Here is a 20,534-nt window from a genome sequence, read left to right as displayed (position 1 = left end):
ACCTCCTCTCCCTTCCCCGATTTCCCTTGGCCTTGCTTCCAAGTCCTGAGGAGGAAAGGCAGACTCTGACACCAGGTAGGACTGTCCAGCAGGTATCACAGGCAAGAGCAGTCTGGGAAGCTGCAGAACAAGAAGTTACTGCCAATCCATATGACTTACAGTAGCCACTAACATGTTGGCAGTGGTGCTTGTGCAGCAATGCTCACCTTAAGTGCAAAGGAGGTGTTTGCATGCTGTCATGGCTCCAATCCTGGCAGCTCAGATGAGTTTACCCACATCCACAGAGGGGGAATACCCCTCTGCAGTACTATGTGTATTACCAAGGCTGACCTAAGAAAATTATGTATTGCTCCTCAACTATAACTTTGAGAGCACATCCACATTAGTGGGGATGTATAGGAATCTGACCTTTTGTTTTCTGTCTGTAGTGAATTTATGAGGCTTAAAGAAGACAATTAGGAGTTTCCCAAACTGTACTCAAAGCATGCAAAGTTGTAATGTTCTTTGATTACTAGAAACAGGCTGAACTTCAGGCAGTGCTGTACAGAAGCTTCCATTGACTGCCGCTCATTCGCTTACTACATCTTTTCTCTCACTGACAAATCTGTGGTGTAACTGGACCGTTTACTCTCCACTACTCTGAAGCAATTTAGCAAAGGAACAAAGAAAGACAATGTAGTTGATTTATCAAGTTCATTTATCTGAAATCAAGAAACCTAGAAAAAACGAAGAACTTCATGTAAATAAATTTCACCTTTTTTTTTTTTTAATTTGTCCTTTATTTAGTAAAAGCACCCAAAGCTGCATTATATTAACACAAGTAATAAAGCTTTCATATTTTATTCCTACCAGTGCATTTCCAAGTCCAGGTGAAATGCTGGAAATAAGTAATGCTGCCATACCTTGAACACAGGGTGTGGATCACAATGATACACGACTTACAAGTGAATCCCAATGTAATAAAATGAAAGTTGCAGTTTAGGTGTGAAACCTGTAACTTAAGCAACTGTGGCCACTTTTATTTCCACAAAGTACCATAACAAAACAGCAGCTGTAGGATAACATACTTCATCATACTTTTTGCATCACTTTATTGAATAATCCATGTTGGATGTACAGCTTATAGCTATAGTGTGTGTTGGCTACAATGCTACAATGAGAATGTGTACTGCTTGTATTACAGAAAGGGGTCACGAAATGTATGGACCTGTCTGCATGTTTAACAAAATGAAACAGCAATACTATAAAACTGCACCACATGTGAATATTGTAAATGGTTAAGTTATAAAGTCATTCATTCAAAAGTCCAAATATTTCAATGAAAAAATGTATATAAAATGCAGTAAAACATAAATTACATTTAAAGGTCTGTACATGATTCATCCTGCAAATAGAAGCACAAAAACAGCACCTTGTACAGTATTGCTTATTTTGGTCTTCTAAAGTTCAAAGATAATTTTTACTAAAAAGCCAGGAAAAAAAACATGGTTTCACATGCAATCCAGCAGTAACTGTGGTAAATCAAGTAAGTCTATAACCCCGCACAAAACCCAACACTTTTACAATGTAGGAACATACATGTGGAGACCTTTTCTATACTTGATAACCAATACGAAGTTAAAGTTGGATTTATTAAGTTAGTGCACACCTATAATATCCCCTACAATATCCCCATTTTTGGTTAACAGTGTATTAAGGCTGTTTGCTGCTGAAAATACACAGCAGAGACGGAATACTCTCATCCATAAATGCAGTCAGATGATCTCATTGGGAAGCTTCTGTCACAGTCACTCACCCGAAGTGATGAAAGAAAACCATCCTTTCTCCTCTCATGTTATTCCACAAGCTCTTGTGGATACTCTAACTTTATGTGAGCTCAAAATCATTTGGATAAATCCACGATAGAAAATTCCATCAAGGGCTATTTAGAAGAAAAAAAAATCCACTTCAGGCTTGGGAAGACCCTAAGCCACAAATTGCTGGAGGCTGGGGAAATACCCTGGGAAAATTCCACAAGGGAAGTTGCCCTTGCAGTCTGTCCCTGGGCAGACATTATCGACGGTCTTTCAAGACATGCTGCTGGACTGGACAGACCTGTGGTCTTACTCAGCACAGCCAGTTTTATGTTCAGTTTCCCCCCTTTTCTTGTTATTGTAATACAAACACAGATCATTATTCTCAACTTAGTTTTTCTGACTCAAAAAGCAAACAACAGTCTTGTGTCCATTTTGTCGAAGAGATAAATACTACAAACTAAGCTGTCCATCACATCCAGGGCACTTCTTTATGCTTAGAGCAGTTCTGCAACCAGCTGGATTCCTTTTTGTGTTATTGGTTTAAGCATAATTCACTAACATTACACTCACATATCATGATATACATGATGTGCAATGCTACTCTGCAATATGTTGCACAGCAACAGTACATATTTGAAAAGCAGCTTCTCTCAAGAACTGTAGGACAGTAAAAAGATTAAACCCAGCAATTCTATACCATCATATTTGAAAAATCTGATGGCAGCAATGGTCATTAAACCTGGTATATCATTACTGCTGCACTTTAAATGGGTGTTGCTTTTTTTAGTTTTGTTTCTTTGAGTCAGATCAAAATCACTCTATTAAGCCTAAGGATCTACCGTCTCCATGCATGGAAGCGACGTGGAATTCTTAGCAATGAGGCCAAATTCCTTAGGCTTCTGATTGAATTTCTGCTTCGTCCATCTGAAGTGTGTCATTATCACCCAGCAATTCTGTTTCAGGCACAGAGCCCTCTTCTTCCTCCTCCTCCTGGACAGGGTTCTGGGCAATATCTTCCGTTCCATTGTGTGTGTCATCCGTGCCTTCTGACAGCAGAGCAGCCCTGTCGGCCACCGACGCATTCGAAGGTGCTGTTGTTACATAGCCTGTGCTGGTAGATCCACTCCCGCTGTGGTGGGAGCCTGGTTTGGGAATGATCTGGGGGGGTATTTGCTGAGGAGCCATTTGCATTGGAATTTGGACGGGATAAAAATTTGGCAAGTAAGCACCATAGGCAGGCATTGGCTGGTAACCATTGACTGGAATGTAGAGCTGAGGAGGTGGGACCATTGGCCTCATCTGGCCTTTCATTTGTATGAACTGAGGTTGAGGGAAGGCTGGAGTTTTCTGCTTTGGTCCAATGTATCTAGCATTGCTGACATTACTAACAGGGCTTGTGCTGAGAGAACTTGTTTGTGTGGTGTTGCTTGCCCCAGAAGTTTGCGCTGAGCTGTTGTAATTAGAAAGGTTTCCCCATGTTCTTAGTCTATTATGTATATCCTTAAATCTTGGTCTTCTGTTGGGAAATTCATTCCAACACTCCAACATCAAAGTGTATATCCATGTGGGGCAGTCATCAGGACATGGCAAAACCTGTCGGTTCCTGATCATCTCAATGACATCCTGGTTAGAATAACCACAGTAAGGCTGTAGGCCATAGCTGAAAACTTCCCACAGCACAACTCCATATGACCATATATCCGAATCAATAGAAAACTTGCCATACATAATAGCCTCAGGGGACATCCACCGGATAGGAAGAAGGGAATTTCCCATCAGTTTGTAGTAATCAGCAGCATAAACTTCCCTGAAAAGGCCCAAATCAGATATTTTCACATTCAGTTTATCGAACACCAGTATATTTCTAGTTGCCAAGTCCTTGTGGACAACATGGTGGCTAGAAAGGTATTCCATTCCTGCAGCTATCTGAGTCACAATGTGAAAAAAGTCTGCTGGTTCCAGGGTGGATTTCACTGTCTTGTCATCATCAGTGCTGCCAACATCTGAATGGGGAGATCTCATCACCAAGAACTCATGGAGATCACTGTGGGAACAATAACTAAATATCATACTTATAGGTTGTTCCTTTGTCACTATTCCCAGCAAACAAACTATGTTTGGGTGCTGTAATCGTGATCTCATCATTGCCTCATGTTTAAATTCTTCCCGAAGAGCCAGTTCTGCTTTGTCTTTAAGCGTCTTAATGGCAACGGCTTGTGTCTGTTCACCTGGTGCTGTAGCAAAGAGATGCCCCTTGTAGACTTTGCCAAACCTCTCCTCTCCTAGTTCCTCCATAAACCGCACAGTGGACAGATTAATTTCTTTAAGCTTAGCCTGAAATGAAGTAAAGACAGTAAGTAAAAAAATCACAATATTTTCTGAGCAACAGAATCTCTTATTAAAGAAAATCTCCCAGTGGTTAGATCTCCAAATGGAAGACAAATTGGGCCAAAATGACTTTTCAGGTTTTTTGTGTGTGCTCACACCAGTATATTGATTTCACAGTTAACCTTGAAATCAGTTACACTATTACCAGAAGCATAAATTGAATTATACTGCAGGATAATGGATATAATTATTTTTACAAAGGAGTGGCCACATTTCCTGCAAGCTCAATGAATATGGGGTTCAGAGGAAATCTGTCAAGCAATGACGTCTGTTAACTGCATCTATACTTTCCCTGCAGACCAGCCCTGAACTGCCCAGTGGAGGTCTGTCAGAAAAGCAAGGTGGTTGAGGAGGTGGCAGTCTCAGAGTGAACTGAAACATCCTTTCCAGCAGAAGAAGGAACAAAACCTCTCTCTTTCAGGTCTGCAGTAGCAGGTAATGCCTTTTCTTCTCTGATGCTCCACAGGAAGAGCCCCTGCCCATGGGCAGCACAGTACCCCTGCTGAGGAATCTTGACTTCACTTCAATAAAGAGGGGCGTGGAATTGGAGCAGAAGGAAGAAGGAATTTCTCTCTGGTACTTGAAGGAAAAGGTTGCAAACCCAGAAGTGAGAAATCCCCAGAACCTTCCTCCTGCAGCTGGAAAGGGAAGCAAGGGAGCTTGTGATGGTGATGTAATGGGTCTGTCCTGACCAGCATGGGATGGAGGAGTCCCTGACCAAGTGAGGTGCAGCTTCACACACAGGGCACCACAGCATGAGGCAACAGGACAGGCTGGGAAGATGTTTTAGCAGGTGATTTGGGAACAATCTCTGATTTTAGTGTCCAACAGGCTGTAGACTGGGCTGGAAAATTTCTAGAACAGTTCAGAGGCAGCCTTTAAATATTCACATTAACACAAAAAATCAAAGCAATTTGTTACAACTGGTAATATTCATTAAATATTCTACAGTTTCCTGAGCAGATGTTGCCAATTGTTCCAAAGTAAGCATTGTTTTTTAGAGGTTGCATCTTGTAAATGCTGTGATTAAAAATTCAACATTAGCTCTGAACACGATTTTAGTGCAGAGATCAGTCAGCTGACCCAGAAAATCCTAGGCAGGAGCTGACATCTGTAGACATGAGTTCAAAGCCATTTTCCGTTCAACATCCTTTGTGATATATGCCTTGGAAACATGTTGCACCCCATCTTAGCTCTCCATTCACTTATGGGTCAGAGCACCAGAGGTCTTGAGCTGAAGGATTAGAACAAGAAACCCCACCACGCATCATGCTTTAAACAGACAAAGAGGATTGCCAGGAGCAAAAAAGAGCTGTAGGCTGAAGACTGGATCAGGAATAACCACTTTTCCAGTCACTCAGGTAACAGGCAGAATGGAGATTGATGGGTAAAGACAAATGACATTAAATACTGTGTAATGAAAGCTGTTGTCCCAGGCCAGGATTTCTAGATACAGCTACGAAGTGCAAGACCTGGTTTTCCCTGAAGTAGGTGGCCTGCACAGTATGAAAATTAGGTCCCCAACAGCATGGCTTGATTCAGTCACAGACAACCTGAGACGCTGAAAATCATGGCACTTTGGAAATATGTGGGCCTAAGCAAATTGTGTAAGAAATACCTGTTTGTGTTGATTAATGAGCGGCATTTCCATGTCTTGGCTGGGAGATGCCATCAGCTGGCGGCGCTGTGGTGTAGCAGCAGATGCCTTCTGCTTGTTTCTGCACATGCAGACCAGGAAAAAAAGGCAGGCTATCACCAGGGGGATGGCTATGCTGGGAACAAGGATGTAGAGGATTCCCATTTTGCTGTTGTCACGTGGACCTGTCAAGCACAGAAATGCTCATTGCTTACAATAAGTATTTTTAAGGTATTTGATAGTAAAGCAAATTATTATGATTATTTATACTGTATTTTAAACAAAGAGAAACTATACCCTGAAAACAGAAGTCACATTACCCTCTCCCCCTTCTTTGTAATTTTCTATTACATATTTCAAAAATGTTTGAATAGACATAGCAATTAGCAATATGAAGATAAACTAGGAGCCCCACATTTAAAGTGTGGCCTGTAACAGCATGTGGTTAATTTTACTTTATTTTTGAGGCGTCTCATTGAGGAAACTGCAGAACACAGACCAGAGTATCATTCCATTGTCCTGTTCAGGGTATAAAAAACAAGTGAGCAGTATCTATCACAGTATATGAACCAGTGAACTCAATATGACCCAGCACAACAACGCAGTCTGACCCACTCTCATAGCTTCAGCCATTTCATCAACACCTGGCCCATTTTTTACCTCCAGTGCTACTTCTGCCCAGAATAAAATAAATTTCACTTCTTGTTGGTAGAGATATTAATTGTTCTATACTTAATAGAATGGCAGACCTTTTATAGTAGAGTGAAGCAGACATGAAAGAGCCATCAATACACTTAGTTCTGGAACCTTCCTAAAATACTTTTTCACTTAATACTTAGAGACTCTAGAAAAGCATAGTGATGTCCAAAATGTTTGCTGGAACTGCCTGGGATGTTTTCTGTAACCTGTGGTTTTGCTATTTGTGGCAACTGCTTCCACCACAACCACATCCCAGTGTTATCTTCACCCTTTGGTACATGCAATGTAGAAATTTATTACAAATGTCAAATCATGTTACTGCAAAAAAGTGAAGTAACTAAGAAATCTCATATTAGTTCTGAGCAGTTTTAGAGATCCATGTAATCCACTTTTATGGTTTCCATGACACATACGTATCTTGCTTCAGGAAACATGCTTTTCTTCCTAATGAAGCACAGTATTAACTGTCATATCCAAGGACAGTCTTTCCAAAAGCCATTGTTAATGTGTGCAGTCTGTACCAGTACAGGGAAAATGTACTAAGAACAGTACTAAGCTATGAGAGTTGTACTTTTTATTTTTGCAAACAGTTGTGCAGTACAGAGCCACTAGCAGCTAGTACAGCACTTTTCTGATAAGATCATCTGCTATATGACCTTCAAACTGCTGTGTTTCTGCACTTCAAATGGTTTCTTTCCAACCACGCGTGGTGCTATATCTCCCTCTATAGGATTTGAAAATTCTTGCTGCCTGCAAGATGTCATACAGAGCAAGAGCAATGTACCCTTGAGCAGCATGAGCAAACCAAACACATACAGGTGATTTGCATATGCAATCTGTCATTTGACAGGTCAAAATACAAACTTCAGCATTATCATTAATTATTACCTCAGACTAAGCCTCCAATATAGAATAGAAAAGTGTCACAGTATCTCAAAAGCTCTGATCTCCAGAAAGCATTAAACAATTACAATACAAAACAAAGTTGCTGCAAGTTAAACATTTAAAAGCAGAAACCTCTTAAATGAATTGTACTTGTAATAATCAGGAACATACAAAATTACCCAGGATTTGGGACAGTAGTAGGGGAAAAAAGAAAGGTAATACATACTACAAGAAGGTATGTCACACAGTTCCATGCGTACGTTTTTATTCTTTGTAAAACACCAGGGACCATCCATTTGACCTCCAGGATTTCGACAATACGCATGTCCTCCACCTAGCTCTGGAAACTGTGCGCTTGTCAGATCATGGTTGTGGGGACTCTGTGAGTCCCAGAGCTGGCAAGTATGGCCAGACTTGGTAACGCTGACAGTCCCTCTGTAGTCAGCTCCAGAACCGTTGTAGCACTGATGATCTAAAACACAAGGTTTGGGAAAATGTTGGGAAAAACAAAACAATCAAGGGACACCAAGACCAAAACAGTTAAAGTCCACAGAACATGTATGCAAAAAAGTACTTAAATTTGGGTACTTCAAGACTTAATGAAAGCTGTTTGTTTTGAAATTTCAGTTCTGTGGGTATCTGCGCTTTTACACCCATTTATTTCTGGACTCTGTCCTGGAATGCCTCAGCTCTATGGTACACACATGAGTACTTGCAATTCTGAATTCAAATTGAGACTAAGGAGCATGTATGGACCTTTAGATACAGAACATCATAAGTTCAACTAAATTAGAGATATGAGTTTCCCTTCAGGAAAAGTCCTCGGATGTCAACAATGGAAACTTTTATTTCTCATAATCTTCCCATCTTCTTCACACTGCTCACTTGCTATAGAAATTAGTGCTGTATTTTCTAATGCCTCTTGCCTATTTTTCCTTATTTTCATCTTTAGAAAGAGAGAATTCAGGCTTTTCTTGTCCTTAGAAGCATCATTTTCCTATCTGCTGGACTCATATCTTTATTCTTTGTTTTGCTGCTATCCTTTCTCCATACTTTTTGAGTGCTTGTCTTCTATATGCATCATCTGAGCTGAATCATGCATTTTCCTGCATTTTTGCAATATTACTTTCTCCATTTTTCTGTACTCCCCTCTGCAGCCCTCAGGAATCCAGCTCTCTCAAATTCCACAAATATTCAAGTTACAGGTGTTCCATCAGCAGCAGCACCACTGGCTCTAAGGATCATGGGCAACCTTCACCAGACTTTTTACTGGTTTTGTTCTCATGCCTTTACTTGATACCTCTTCCCTCGCTGAATTGTCTCTGTCATTGTATTCTCGGTTACTTCTGCTTCTCAGATACACTACATAATTAACATAGAAGTGCAAAGCTAGACTTTCATGGCATGGCTCCTGCTCCTAACTGTGGATTCAGACAACGGATATTCAGAATAATCTTATCACATTTTGAACTTTAAACATCTGTGGTCTCTTGGAGTTTTCTTGTCAAACAATGTATGGGGTTGTGATTAATTGCTATGAAATGGAGTAGTCAGAAAGACTCTCTGCAAATAATTAGTGACAACAGAACAACCTTTCTACTCCTGGGTGTAAATAAAAATTAATGGAAGCAAGATCAATGTTTTTGCCCATCCTGTGTGGGTAAAGAAAGACAACTGCACCCCAGTTTTCAGGATTGTTCAGTTTTCAGGATTAATAGTCTTGTGGATTTCCACATAGAAAGAATGAACACTAGGTTCATTCGTTTCCTAGCAGATCTTCCAGTGAAACTTCAAGAAACTATCTGAAGTTTCTTGACAGGTAAACAAAACTCTTAAATAGATGTATGGGGAGGGTCACCAAAAAAGGCAAGGACTGAGCCACAGGTGGAGGCAACACACTGCAAATCTGCATCAAATCAGCCATGTAAACACAGAGTTTTATGGCCCAGGGTGGTTGATATAACATACTTTGGTACAAGTAGCATTCTTTAGGTTTCCTTGCCATGCCAACTATACCTTACAACAGTGCAAGATTATGGACAGTATTAACAACATAAAAACAAGTTGTTCAGCACTTTCTTTACAAAAAGAATGGCTGAGGCATTGTCTCTCAGCCTCATTCCATGGAAGCAACAAGCTGTACTTTTTCCGAGTGATGAAACACCCAGACTTACATCGGCTCAGTCTCTCCACAGGGATCCCAATTCTTATGCAGTTGGCAGCTTCCAAGGTGTCAGGTCGTGGGAGGTCCTCACACTTAGGCAACTGTAGCTGCATCAGGATGAGAGGGTTTGACCTAGCAATGTTATACTCCTGCCTACAGAGATCATTCTCCAGAACTTCACATTCATCCCGGCACAGCTCCCGTGGCTTAGGGGTCCGAGAGCGCTCATCGCACAGGGGAAACACAAAGTGGCAGAAGGAGGGTATAGCGAACTGCGAGCACTGGTCAGACAAATGCGTCGAAGTACCAATCATGGTGAACGCAGCTGCGAAGGAACAAAAGTACTGATAAGTACTGGTTCATGAACAACACGAGAAACAACTTAATTTTCATGTCATTTGCCTTTAATATTTTTCCTTGAGGGTCTGAACGCCTACTGAGCAACAAGTAAATGAAGTAATTTCTGCTGTAAAGGAGAGCTGACAAATGCAGGAAGAAAACTCAGCATCCCAGGGTCCCTTTGACATCTGTACAGAGCTTGTAGAACCTCAGTTCCCAGGAAGTAATCCATGTGATTGCCATTCCTCATACTGCAGGCAATTGGCTAATTTTAACTTGGAAGGATCAAGAGCAAAGGCAAGATACACCTGCCAGGATACCGGTATGTATTTCCAGAGTTCCTAATTAGATAAAATCTGAACAAGGATCACCTAACTTCTTGCTCCTCTAGACATTTTGATAAATAAATGAAGTGTTTTTCAAGTCTTGTCAGGCAAAAGGAAGTGTACCATTAATATTTGGGGAGCCATGGCTTGTAAGAGACATAAGAAGCCTAACAGGCAGCAGCTTTGGGGAAAATTAATGTAATCAGTCTCAGCATGCTGATAACATTCAGATGAATGTCATAATGAGTTAGGAACATAATTCTCCCCTTCAGCTCTCAGCACCTACACACTAACATTTATCTCAAGGTTTTCTTGCACATTGCAAAGGAAAGACAAATGTTCGTCTGCATGATGTGTTTAGTGCTGAATCAACCTTTAAATGCAGGAACATTCACTCCCCCAGGAAAGCATCATTTGTGAGTGAGTTGCTAGACTACATGTTCTATAAACTCACACTGTAAAAAAAGAGAAAATGTCATTCAGCAGTCTATTTGCAACCTAAAAATAAATTCTTTCTCTTTTGTCCAGCTCTCTCCTTTCAATCATCTGTTTCCTGTGGACACTTGCTGCTAGAGTCTCTTCCTGAGACATCAAACATGCAACAAGCAGCCCCAAATCCAGCCTTTTAGACTGTTTACACCTTTTTTTATTTTAATTCAGAAATATTAATGCAGGAATATAAACATTTATCAGTCACGTTGGGAACACTGCATGCAAGCAGACCATCAGGCCTCAGAAGATAGTTGTGACATAGGCTTGTCCCAAAGACTAACAGGGAAAAAATAAAACCGAAGGACTGAAGTAGTCACTTTTGCTTGTTTGAAACTCCACACTAAGTTTTTGAAAGGCATTGCATTACAGAATTTAGATCATCATGAGAGAAGGGGGCACAATTTACAATCATATCTTTATTTTGATGGAAGGTGCAAGAGCCAGCAGTACTGTGTGGTAGCATCTAAGGAATTTATAGTTTAGTTATTGAACAGATATTAAAACAGCACAGCAGAGAGCTTGCTAGCCAAACACATATACACAGGTCAGGCATCAGGTCTGGGCACTACTCATTGTTGGCCTTTCAGTGTTCCAAGCCACATCTAAAGTTTTTCTCTGGAAACATCATTCTTTTTTTAATCAAAGGCCGCAATTCTCACCTAATCACATGGCCTGGACCAAACAGCATGAGGGGCCACACAGACAAAGAATATGTACTTCTTACATCAGTACAGCAGGGAGATGGAAATCCAGAATGAAAACTCCCGGAAGATGTAACCTTGCTAAACGTTCCTGGTGTTGGACAGTAGGTGTCCTCACTTCCCACACACATCGGAACACTAACACCTACCATCAAAAATTGCATTTAGGAGGTATGGGCAAAACTCAGCAAAACCCCAGCAGCAATTATTCAGGTGGTTTTTTTTCCCTTTTCCTAACAAGTTACTACAATTTTAAAAATACCCTCTCATTTGGGTATAGAACACCCAGTCCTGCGATACTTCTTTTACATGTTTTACATGACTTAAAAGAACCAATAATGCTATGAAATCCTCGGGGTAACTTTGCATAAGATGTTTCGTATGACATTCAAAAGTAGAGAGTCTGAAAATGCTGTATTATTAACAGAGTGCCATTACTGCCTAGCTAGGAGCTGGGCATTTCTATATGGTGGTTCTCAGTGTCTTCCTGAAAGAGAACATTTTCATCAGAAATTCTCCTCAACTCCAGAACAGAGAGTTCCACCACCCTAGCCACGGAAATTGGACTGATAATTGGTAGCATTAGGAAACCAGCAGTCAGGTAATCAATGCCCATATTCCGTATTTCTGAAACAAGTACAACTCCATCAATTAACATTTTCTGGATAATATTACAGTTTTTTAATTGTTGGGTTTGGTTTTGATTTTTGAAAAGAACATTATGAACCTAATTCACAGAGTTACAGATTTAATCATTTCAGAAAGTTGAACATTTCCATATTGCTGAAAAACATCCAAACAGGACAGAGATTATGTAGCTAGGGAAAAAACATGTATCAATAGTATGTATTAATTAATGACAAAATGTTAAAGAGGCTGGAATTACAATGGAGTACAAGAGAAGGGTGGGAGGAGAATGCGTTGTAATACCATAAGTAGAGGTCAGCACCTGGATTTTGCCAGTCCCAGAATCCGGTCACCCTTTCAAGAACATAAAAAAATGGACCTGGATTTCTGGCTTAACGATGAATCTTTAAGGTAATGTCTTTAGGGAGTTAGAGCTGACAGGTGAAGTTAAACTCTTTTTGGCAACTAGCTATGCTGAAGTTGGAGAGTCCATTAGTGAGCTGTGCCTGGCCAGATGCAAATCAGCTCCTGCTGGACTGAGTTAATTTGCTATATATTATGACAAACAGTTTGCTCTATTCCATGGGTTCATTTCCTTGCTCTACTTTGTGTACATCAGGGTCACAGCTGCTAATGTCAGCTGAGATCCAGTGAAGAAAACCCATGTTGATGTCCAGCCCACTAAAAGTCATTAAGGTTTTGGATGCATGTTTGTGACTGCACACAAACTGTATTCAGGGAAAGATTAAGCACAGACAGAGCACAGGAAGGTCAACTCTTGTCTTATATAAATCAATGTGAAATCCAGACTCTGCCAGAATTATGCAAAAAGGAAAGAAGCCCAAGGGAAGGACACCATACACTTTTTCAAGAAAATAAAAAATCAGTACTTTTTCACTGTATCACAAATCCATTAAAAAATTCAAAATCTTATTTTTGAATCCATCATGCAAAAAGCTCCAGTATAAACCAGAAGCTGTTAAAAAATTCAGCAGTCTGACATTTTAGTTAAGGACGTGGAAGAAGCTTTACACGTTAACACAGATACTCATCTTCCTTGTTCCAAATTTGTTCTAACTGCTCAAGCCGGAAACAGGCTCACCCGCTCTAAACCTTAATATAAAGATGTCTTCATCATTGGCTGACAAAGCTAGAAGGATGATAGCACTGTTTATACCTGAATTGGATACTTGTATGAATGTTTCTTTCTCCCTGCAAAAGAGATGTTTAAGCTTACCAGTAATTCGGTTTTCAATTTCCCCTTGCATCTGGAGGGAGTCCACATAAATGGTTCTGTTTCCAATGATTCGTGCACACGCAATTCCCCTATATGGCTGACAGAACCCATCTTCATGGTAATCTTCTCTGCAAAAGACATGTTAGGATTTTATATGCAGATGTCTCTCTGCTGCCAATGGATTTTTACAAAACATATTCTTATAAAAGTGGAAAAACTCAAAATACTCTAAATCTGAAATTGTCCCATTCCCCAGGTCCATTTTTCCCCCATTTTTTTCTCCAATTCTCTCTCACCTTAGAAGTATCAATGAGGGACCCTTTGAATAGCTTATTACAGAAAGAAGAAAACAAAACTCAACATTAATTTAAAATAATAAACTAATAATGGAATTTGACAGATGAATCTCTTAAAAACCATTTAGACTGAGACAGCAACATAGATCTAGCTATATGTCCCCATGCATTTTTGGCATCCAGCTGTACCCCATAAAATTAGGCAGTTTGTTCTCTTCTCCCACTTCTGTCTCCTGCTCTTCATTTCCTGTAGTGGACAGCAGAAAAGATCTTGCCAAGCTTGAATTAAAACACAGAATAAGAGTAATCAAGGCTATAACCTCTTTTCCTCTTCTCTCTAGTGAGAGTCCGTGCCAAATTTCTCTTTCAACATATATTTTAATACAGTTTTCAATTCAATGAGCCTTTGGGCCTTTCACTCCCTTACATCAACATAAATATTTTGGCATGAAAGCCCTAGCCTAAAGGCTCAGTGGTTCAGCACTTCATCCCCAAAGCCCCTGTAAATAATACAGAACTGATCTGCAGATCATAACTGTCACAGCACTGAAAAGGGACTTCAGAGTGCGAGCACTCTCAGAGTAAATATCCATTATGCCACATGTTTCCTCTGGAATGGCACAGCCTCTGTGCTAGGATTCACTAACCTGATGGATTCACACCGTGCCATTTACTGCATGATGGACCAAAATTAAATATAAACATAATCCAAAAAAACATGTCTCTAGAGTAGGACATCTAAAAACTTAACCAGCTTTTGTAACTAAATGGTTCAAAAGTCCAGCAACTATTGAAGTATTACTTCAATACTCCTCTGCACTTTGTACTTCATCATCTTTGGATATCAACACCTGTTTTGGTCACCCATGTTCCCAAATCTCTTACAAATACCTCCAGCCTTCCTTCAGGTACCACATGAGCAGGATAAAACTGTCAGTGACTACGTGTAAAACCTCACAAATTCAGCTGGGAGAAATCAGCATGGAAACCTGCTGCCTGACAACAGCTGCCTGACAACACTACCTGTGCCTACTGTAGCCTCTTACATGATACCTCACTCTGTCTTAGCAACCTTCTCATTTTTCCTCTGCTGTGTCTCCCTGATAAAGCCCATCTCTTCAGGAAAATGTTACCAATATTTCTTACTCTTTGGCAGTGGAAAGTTGGGCAGGACTGACTGTACCGGTAGCCAAAAGGTGGAAACACCAATCACCACTCAAGCTGCATCTCCCCTTTTCCTCCCAAAAAGACAATGACTTAACAGGACTCCTGATAAGTCATGGATACAAAGTGTATCATGCAGTTATTATCCAGATATGGCCTTTATTTCCTATCACAGTATTATTGTTAAGTATTTATAAAGCAACATTTTGTCTACAAACTCTGAAACAAGTTCTGCTTCCGCAAAGATATCTAAGTTTTTGATTACGGTGGATAAAGTGAAGGAGGAGTTGATGCCTTAGGTTTTAACTTTTATATTTTTCAATGCACTGCCTAGTGTGCAACTCTGAAGTTTCTTGTGGCCTGTTAGCTGCTGTTCTCTCATCCTGGTTAGACATAACAAACCTCTCTAGGTTTCCACAACAAGGACACCAGGCCCCAAAATGTGCAAACTAAAAGCCTCTGAAGGGGGGGCAAACTTGGGGTAATTGCATCACTAACTGAAAATATAATTGGAGAATTAACCCTGATATGCAAATGAACCAAACTTATAAAAGTATGAAGAACCCGTGACCCGAGGTCCATCTTGGGTGGAGCCTTTTGACTGCCCAGGGTGTACTTTTGAAGGCCCTTCAAATAAATACCTACTTTTATTCTCTTAATATTTTCTAATCTCTTTTTTCAGGTAGCAACTGCCAGGCATTATAGTCTTAGGACCAACTACTCCCTGCAGTGACATTCTTTCATTCTTACAACAAAACCTGTAATTTTGCAACAATTGCATCATGCCTGAAGGGACAAAAATATCAAAGCATTTTGCCTGTGCCTGTTTTATGATCCTTGACCACCTCAGTAGGAAGTCAGCAATTCCCAAAAGGAGCTGAATGAATATGAAACCTCCATTTGACCTCTTTCTTAAGGGTAAATTCATACCCCTATCCTGCAGAACAAAATCTGCAATGTATCTTACTGAAACTGTATCTCACACTTCAAGTCTCAGTTCAGGGTTCTCTTGCCAGTACCAAAAAAAAAAAAAATAAAGCACACTCCAAACAGCATGGTTTTGGTGACAAAAGCAGTGTGATCTCTAACTTAGCTCCGTTTATTTATTTCTGTCAAGAACTTTTAAACACAGCTTAGATACTATAAATACACACATATGCTCCCCTCTCGCATGTTATAGTCAACTGCTGATTATACTAAACTGGATATGACCATTACCATGGACACAAGCAAAAGTAAACAGTAACCTGATGTCAGTTACTCTGACAGAAGCGGGGCTGTTATTCTACATGCATCTTTGTCAGGTCAGGAAACTCAGTGAATGCTGTTTGACTAGTACTAGTATTGAGAGAACAAAATTATGTTAGTCTTCTTAGGAAAAAAGCTGATTCCAACAAAGTTGCAGAAGTGGCAGCAGTTAAGAGTCTCCTTATAGATTACTCTGTCCTTCAACTACATATACACTTGGGACATGGCAAAAAATCTGCAACAAAAAGCAGCCCGGGGAGAGTCTGATAGAAACCGCATAGGAGTGGCATAATGCTCAGTTCAAACAGGAGCCCCTGGAACCACATGAGGCTTTGAATCATGCTCCAAACCATATGCCAGCAATTCAGTTGCTGATCAGAGAAATAATTAAAAGCTGCTGAAAATAGGCAGAAATACTGACTCTTCAATTTCCTGCTGCTGGAGCTATAATATCTGCTCTGATCAAGAACCCTGGTGAAAGCAGAAATCTGACTCCACAAAAGGAACCCAGAAGAGTTACATTTGTTCCACTTACAGAAATCTTACAAGCTATCCAGAACAGGTACCTTTTTACCTTTGCTCTTTAGTTTGCACATACTTCAAGACAGCATTAACTTTTCTCACTAGTGATTTTCTTCCATTTTTATTAAATTAATTTTTTTTTACAAAATAGTCAGGCATATGCTAGGTGTTGGTCTTTTTTTGCATCTTTACAGGAAGGCTGAATCGAAAACAGTGCACCTGGAAACTGAATTTTCTCAGCACTCAGTTAAAATGGAGGTGAAGTATTCTTTTACTGAGTGAACTCTCCTCCCAACTACTCATCATATGTCTGACTGGAGTTTGGATTTAAAAATAAAATTGTAAAGAATGTGACTAAACAGACTTTCTATTCCAAAAACTCCAATTTCCATTGCTCAAGATCAGTGTTATCAATTTACCAGGCCCACAAACTGATCTGCCAGAACAATTCAGTTAAGAACTAGGCTTTCTAATCAAAAGCAAAAGCAGAAGAACCTTCTACCTCAGGCATACATAAATAAAACAAAAATACTGATACTGTTTTTATGTACAACATGGAATTTGTTCAGGTTTACCAGGTCTGGAAAAATCTTGACAAACCAAGCGCTGATAAGCATTTACAAGTTCCTTATCACTCATGCACTCCAACACCTCATAAAATACAGCCTGCTTTCAGGTTTGTGGGCAGAAGTCTGTATGACATTGAGAATTAACCAAGCAAGCAGTGTAGAAGAAAGATGCAGGTTCAATCATACAGTGCGACTCCCACTGATAGAAATCATAACTTCCAGGAACATCTGTGTCTATAAAGGAAGAACTGGAATAATGAGGTGCCTCTGAAGAGGAATAAAATGTAGCATGATGAATAGAAAACTCTCTAGATGGAGATCATGCAGCTCTTCCATAAGGTAGCTGTCTGCTCCAGAAATATATAAAGAGATTTCTAGTTGACTAGAAAAAAACATAGTAGACATCACTACCCCCACCCTCTCATTAGGCATTACTTTAATTTCACATATGACACAGAAAGGACACCAAAAAAAATACTACAGAAGGAAATACATTGGAAACAAAGAGGCTTTTCTTCATGGAAAATTTGAAATGCTGAAAGAATACGTCTCGGCACAATACACTATATGCTATCTATGTAATACCATCTATTGTTTGCAACTGTCACTCCTGAACAGACTGGAGGGCATATGAAACAAAAAAGTCACAGTAAAAAAAGAGGCAACCATGAAAATGCTGTTTAGTACTAAAATCACCTTCTGAAGCACCTAAGTCTGAGGAGTGTTTTCAGCATGCATTTGGTGCCCCTGAAAGCAGAGTAAGTGCAGACCTTGTGGTTTTACTCAGAAATAGAGAAAACACATGAAGCTCTAACAGTTTTTAGCAAGGATTCACGAAGTGAATTATGAAAGCAGAATTGAGAGGTACCACATATTCATTTGCTAGTGAGACACCTTTATTCTGATTGCATACTACAAGTTTTACTTACAAAGACAGCAGAAATTTCTAAGTTAAAACTATTTTCCTGAAAGTAGGAGAGCAAAACACCATGCACCAGCCATAGAAAGAAACTCAGAAATTCTCCAGAAAACTCAGAAAAAAAAAAAGTTTTTCAACTTAATACATTGAAAAAAAAAATCTAATTTAATAATAACCTACCAACCTACCCTAGCAGTTATATGGACAGACACATTCTCAGCCTACACTTTACCAAAGTAAACAACACTAAGCCAGTTCATACACTATAAAACAATATTCCAGAGGTCAGCTTTTAAAAGGTAGCAGAAACTTTGTTACAGAAGTTTCCCACAAGCAAACCAAATGCAATTAAAATTTCCTATAAATTTTCCCACAACAAATAAGAAACCTGAAGCTTTGAACCTCTTTCATGTTGTCCACGGATTAACTAGCTTTTAATTAAGAACTGTTAAATACTGGGAATGCTAGACCTCCCCCTAACATTCCAAGTGGAACGGCAAAGCAAAGACAAATGCAGAGAAAACCACAGACTGTGGTAGATGAAGGAAAGGACCAATTATTTATGTCAGCCTATTGGCTACTCACAGAGAAATACAACATTTGGTATACAGTTGCTCATCTTGTCGGGAAGTCTCAGGATTTTTGATAGTTACAACTTGATAACTAATGTCAGAAGCTATATAAAGAGAATGATTATGATGGACAGTAAGATAAGAGGGAAAAGGACAGGCATCATGTTTCAGATTCTGACTTTACTTAGCCCAGTGTGTGGCTACTTCATAAACATAAAGCACACAAGTTAAATGACCTGCAATACTAAAAAGAATAAAGGAATAAAGGGTTTTTGCTTAACCAAAGAGAAGCAAATCTCTTTGAATTGTGTGAAGGGCACTATAAAGGGCTACAGTAAAAAAATCAGGTATTCCTGGGGTTTTTATAATATTTTTTTTTTCATTGTTTGTTTATACTTAATCTCAAAATCAGGACCTCTTCTAATCTTGCACTACAGTCCTTGTAATTTGTTACCCTTACTCTTGACATGTATTGTATCGTATCATAGTGCTGGGGAGCAAAATCTATTCACAAGAGGATCACTTTTCAGTGGTTAAAATGACTAACATCCCCAAATATTCCCTTCCTCAACAGGCCACAGATGAGATCTGAGAGAAGAGAAACATACTACCCTTGTCATATGCCATATCACATCTATAAGATTTGCTTCCTGTCAAAAACATAGTGCATATATATTAATGTTACCATAGAAAAATACTTGGTACCTTCTGGCCAGGTTTGTATATTTGCCTTCAGAGAAAATATCAAATAAAACACTCAATTTCTTGTTTCACCATGAAGTAAAATTTTTCAAGAAAGGTTGTCTTTTAAAGTAATAGTTACAATGGGCTTTAAAATTGCTCCTTTTCATAGGCCACCCATTGTGCACAGACCATCAATGGAAGTTTTACCACTGACATTCAAGGCAACAGAATTGGGGTATAAATATTTGATGGAGGAAAAGAACATAATTTTTTTTACAAGTATGGTTTGAACTCTTACTATCCATTGAAGGGCTGGGTTAATGCCAGGTTCTTCTGACATCACCCATAACACAGGGCAGAAATTCAGTAACACACACAAATAGGTTGTTGGTTTTAGCGTAGCTTCCAAAACCCAGGTGTACAGGAAAACCTCAGAAAAACCCCAAACCCACAAACCATAAAACACCCAAAATTCCACACATGCACATCTGTGTCCTTCCTGCTGAAGCCAACAAACTAAATGGTGGCAGGGACAACTCGACTGCTGCATCAAGCCCCAGCTGGATGGAGGCTACCCTGCACCCACACCACAGGAGAAGGGCACAGGCTTCCTGCCCTACCTGTATCCATTCTCTGAACAAACACTTTCATCCTCTGACCAAAGGTTTCTGCAAATAACCCACCTTTCCGGCACTTAAAATCATTGTTTGCACATCTTCAACTGCGTCTAAAGATCAGTGCTCGTGGGATACCAGGAAATCCACACTGATGTACTTAACTCCTCAAAGAGAGACTTAGAATACTACAATATGAGAGTAAAACTTTTCCTTTGCACTAAAGGAATGTAAGAAATATTATCAAAAAAGAGAGTCTAGTGTTAAAAAATAAATAACTAACAGGCAGGGGAATTTGTATAAATAGTCATAGCTCACTTGAAGTTAATGGACCTATGACAATTTACACTCACAATGGATATGGCCCATGACTTTTGCTACCAGATGCTTACTGAGTGTAACAACAGACTCAAAAAGCAAGATTCCCTTACATTTAGCATCCTACATGGACAAATATTTCTTGTTTTTTATCTGAGAAGTAGTACATCGCAAAATCCCTAAAAGAATTTACTGAAAGTTCCAATTACTGAACAGTTGTGTTGCATTTGATTTGAATATTTACCTACTAGTTACTAAAAAAGTACAATGTGAACTGAAAAATCCATATTCAATGCCTCAGACCAGTAAAAAATAACAGTTGATATTTATTCTACTGA

General features: G+C 39.5%; 1 protein-coding gene across 2 annotated transcripts in view; it reads right to left on the bottom strand.

Annotated features, from left to right (window-relative positions):
* Positions 1 to 1,067: 1,067 nt before the first annotated feature.
* ROR2 (receptor tyrosine kinase like orphan receptor 2) overlaps positions 1,068 to 20,534 on the bottom strand; it is a 143,755-nt gene continuing 124,288 nt past the window's right edge. For both annotated transcript variants that reach the window (XM_048292440.1, XM_048292441.1), the window contains exons 5-9: positions 13,291 to 13,418; positions 9,579 to 9,893; positions 7,631 to 7,876; positions 5,803 to 6,005; positions 1,068 to 4,130 (exon numbers count right to left, since the gene is read on the bottom strand). In XM_048292440.1, the coding sequence (XP_048148397.1) occupies positions 2,688 to 4,130; positions 5,803 to 6,005; positions 7,631 to 7,876; positions 9,579 to 9,893; positions 13,291 to 13,418 (2,335 nt within the window). In that variant the 3' untranslated portion in view covers positions 1,068 to 2,687. The remainder of the gene's footprint in view (positions 4,131 to 5,802; positions 6,006 to 7,630; positions 7,877 to 9,578; positions 9,894 to 13,290; positions 13,419 to 20,534) is intronic.

Source organism: Corvus hawaiiensis, chromosome Z (assembly GCF_020740725.1).
Source record: "Corvus hawaiiensis isolate bCorHaw1 chromosome Z, bCorHaw1.pri.cur, whole genome shotgun sequence".
NCBI lineage: Eukaryota > Metazoa > Chordata > Aves > Passeriformes > Corvidae > Corvus > Corvus hawaiiensis.
The sequence above is the reverse complement of the archived record's forward strand: the minus strand, read 5'-3'. Positions and strand labels throughout refer to the sequence as shown.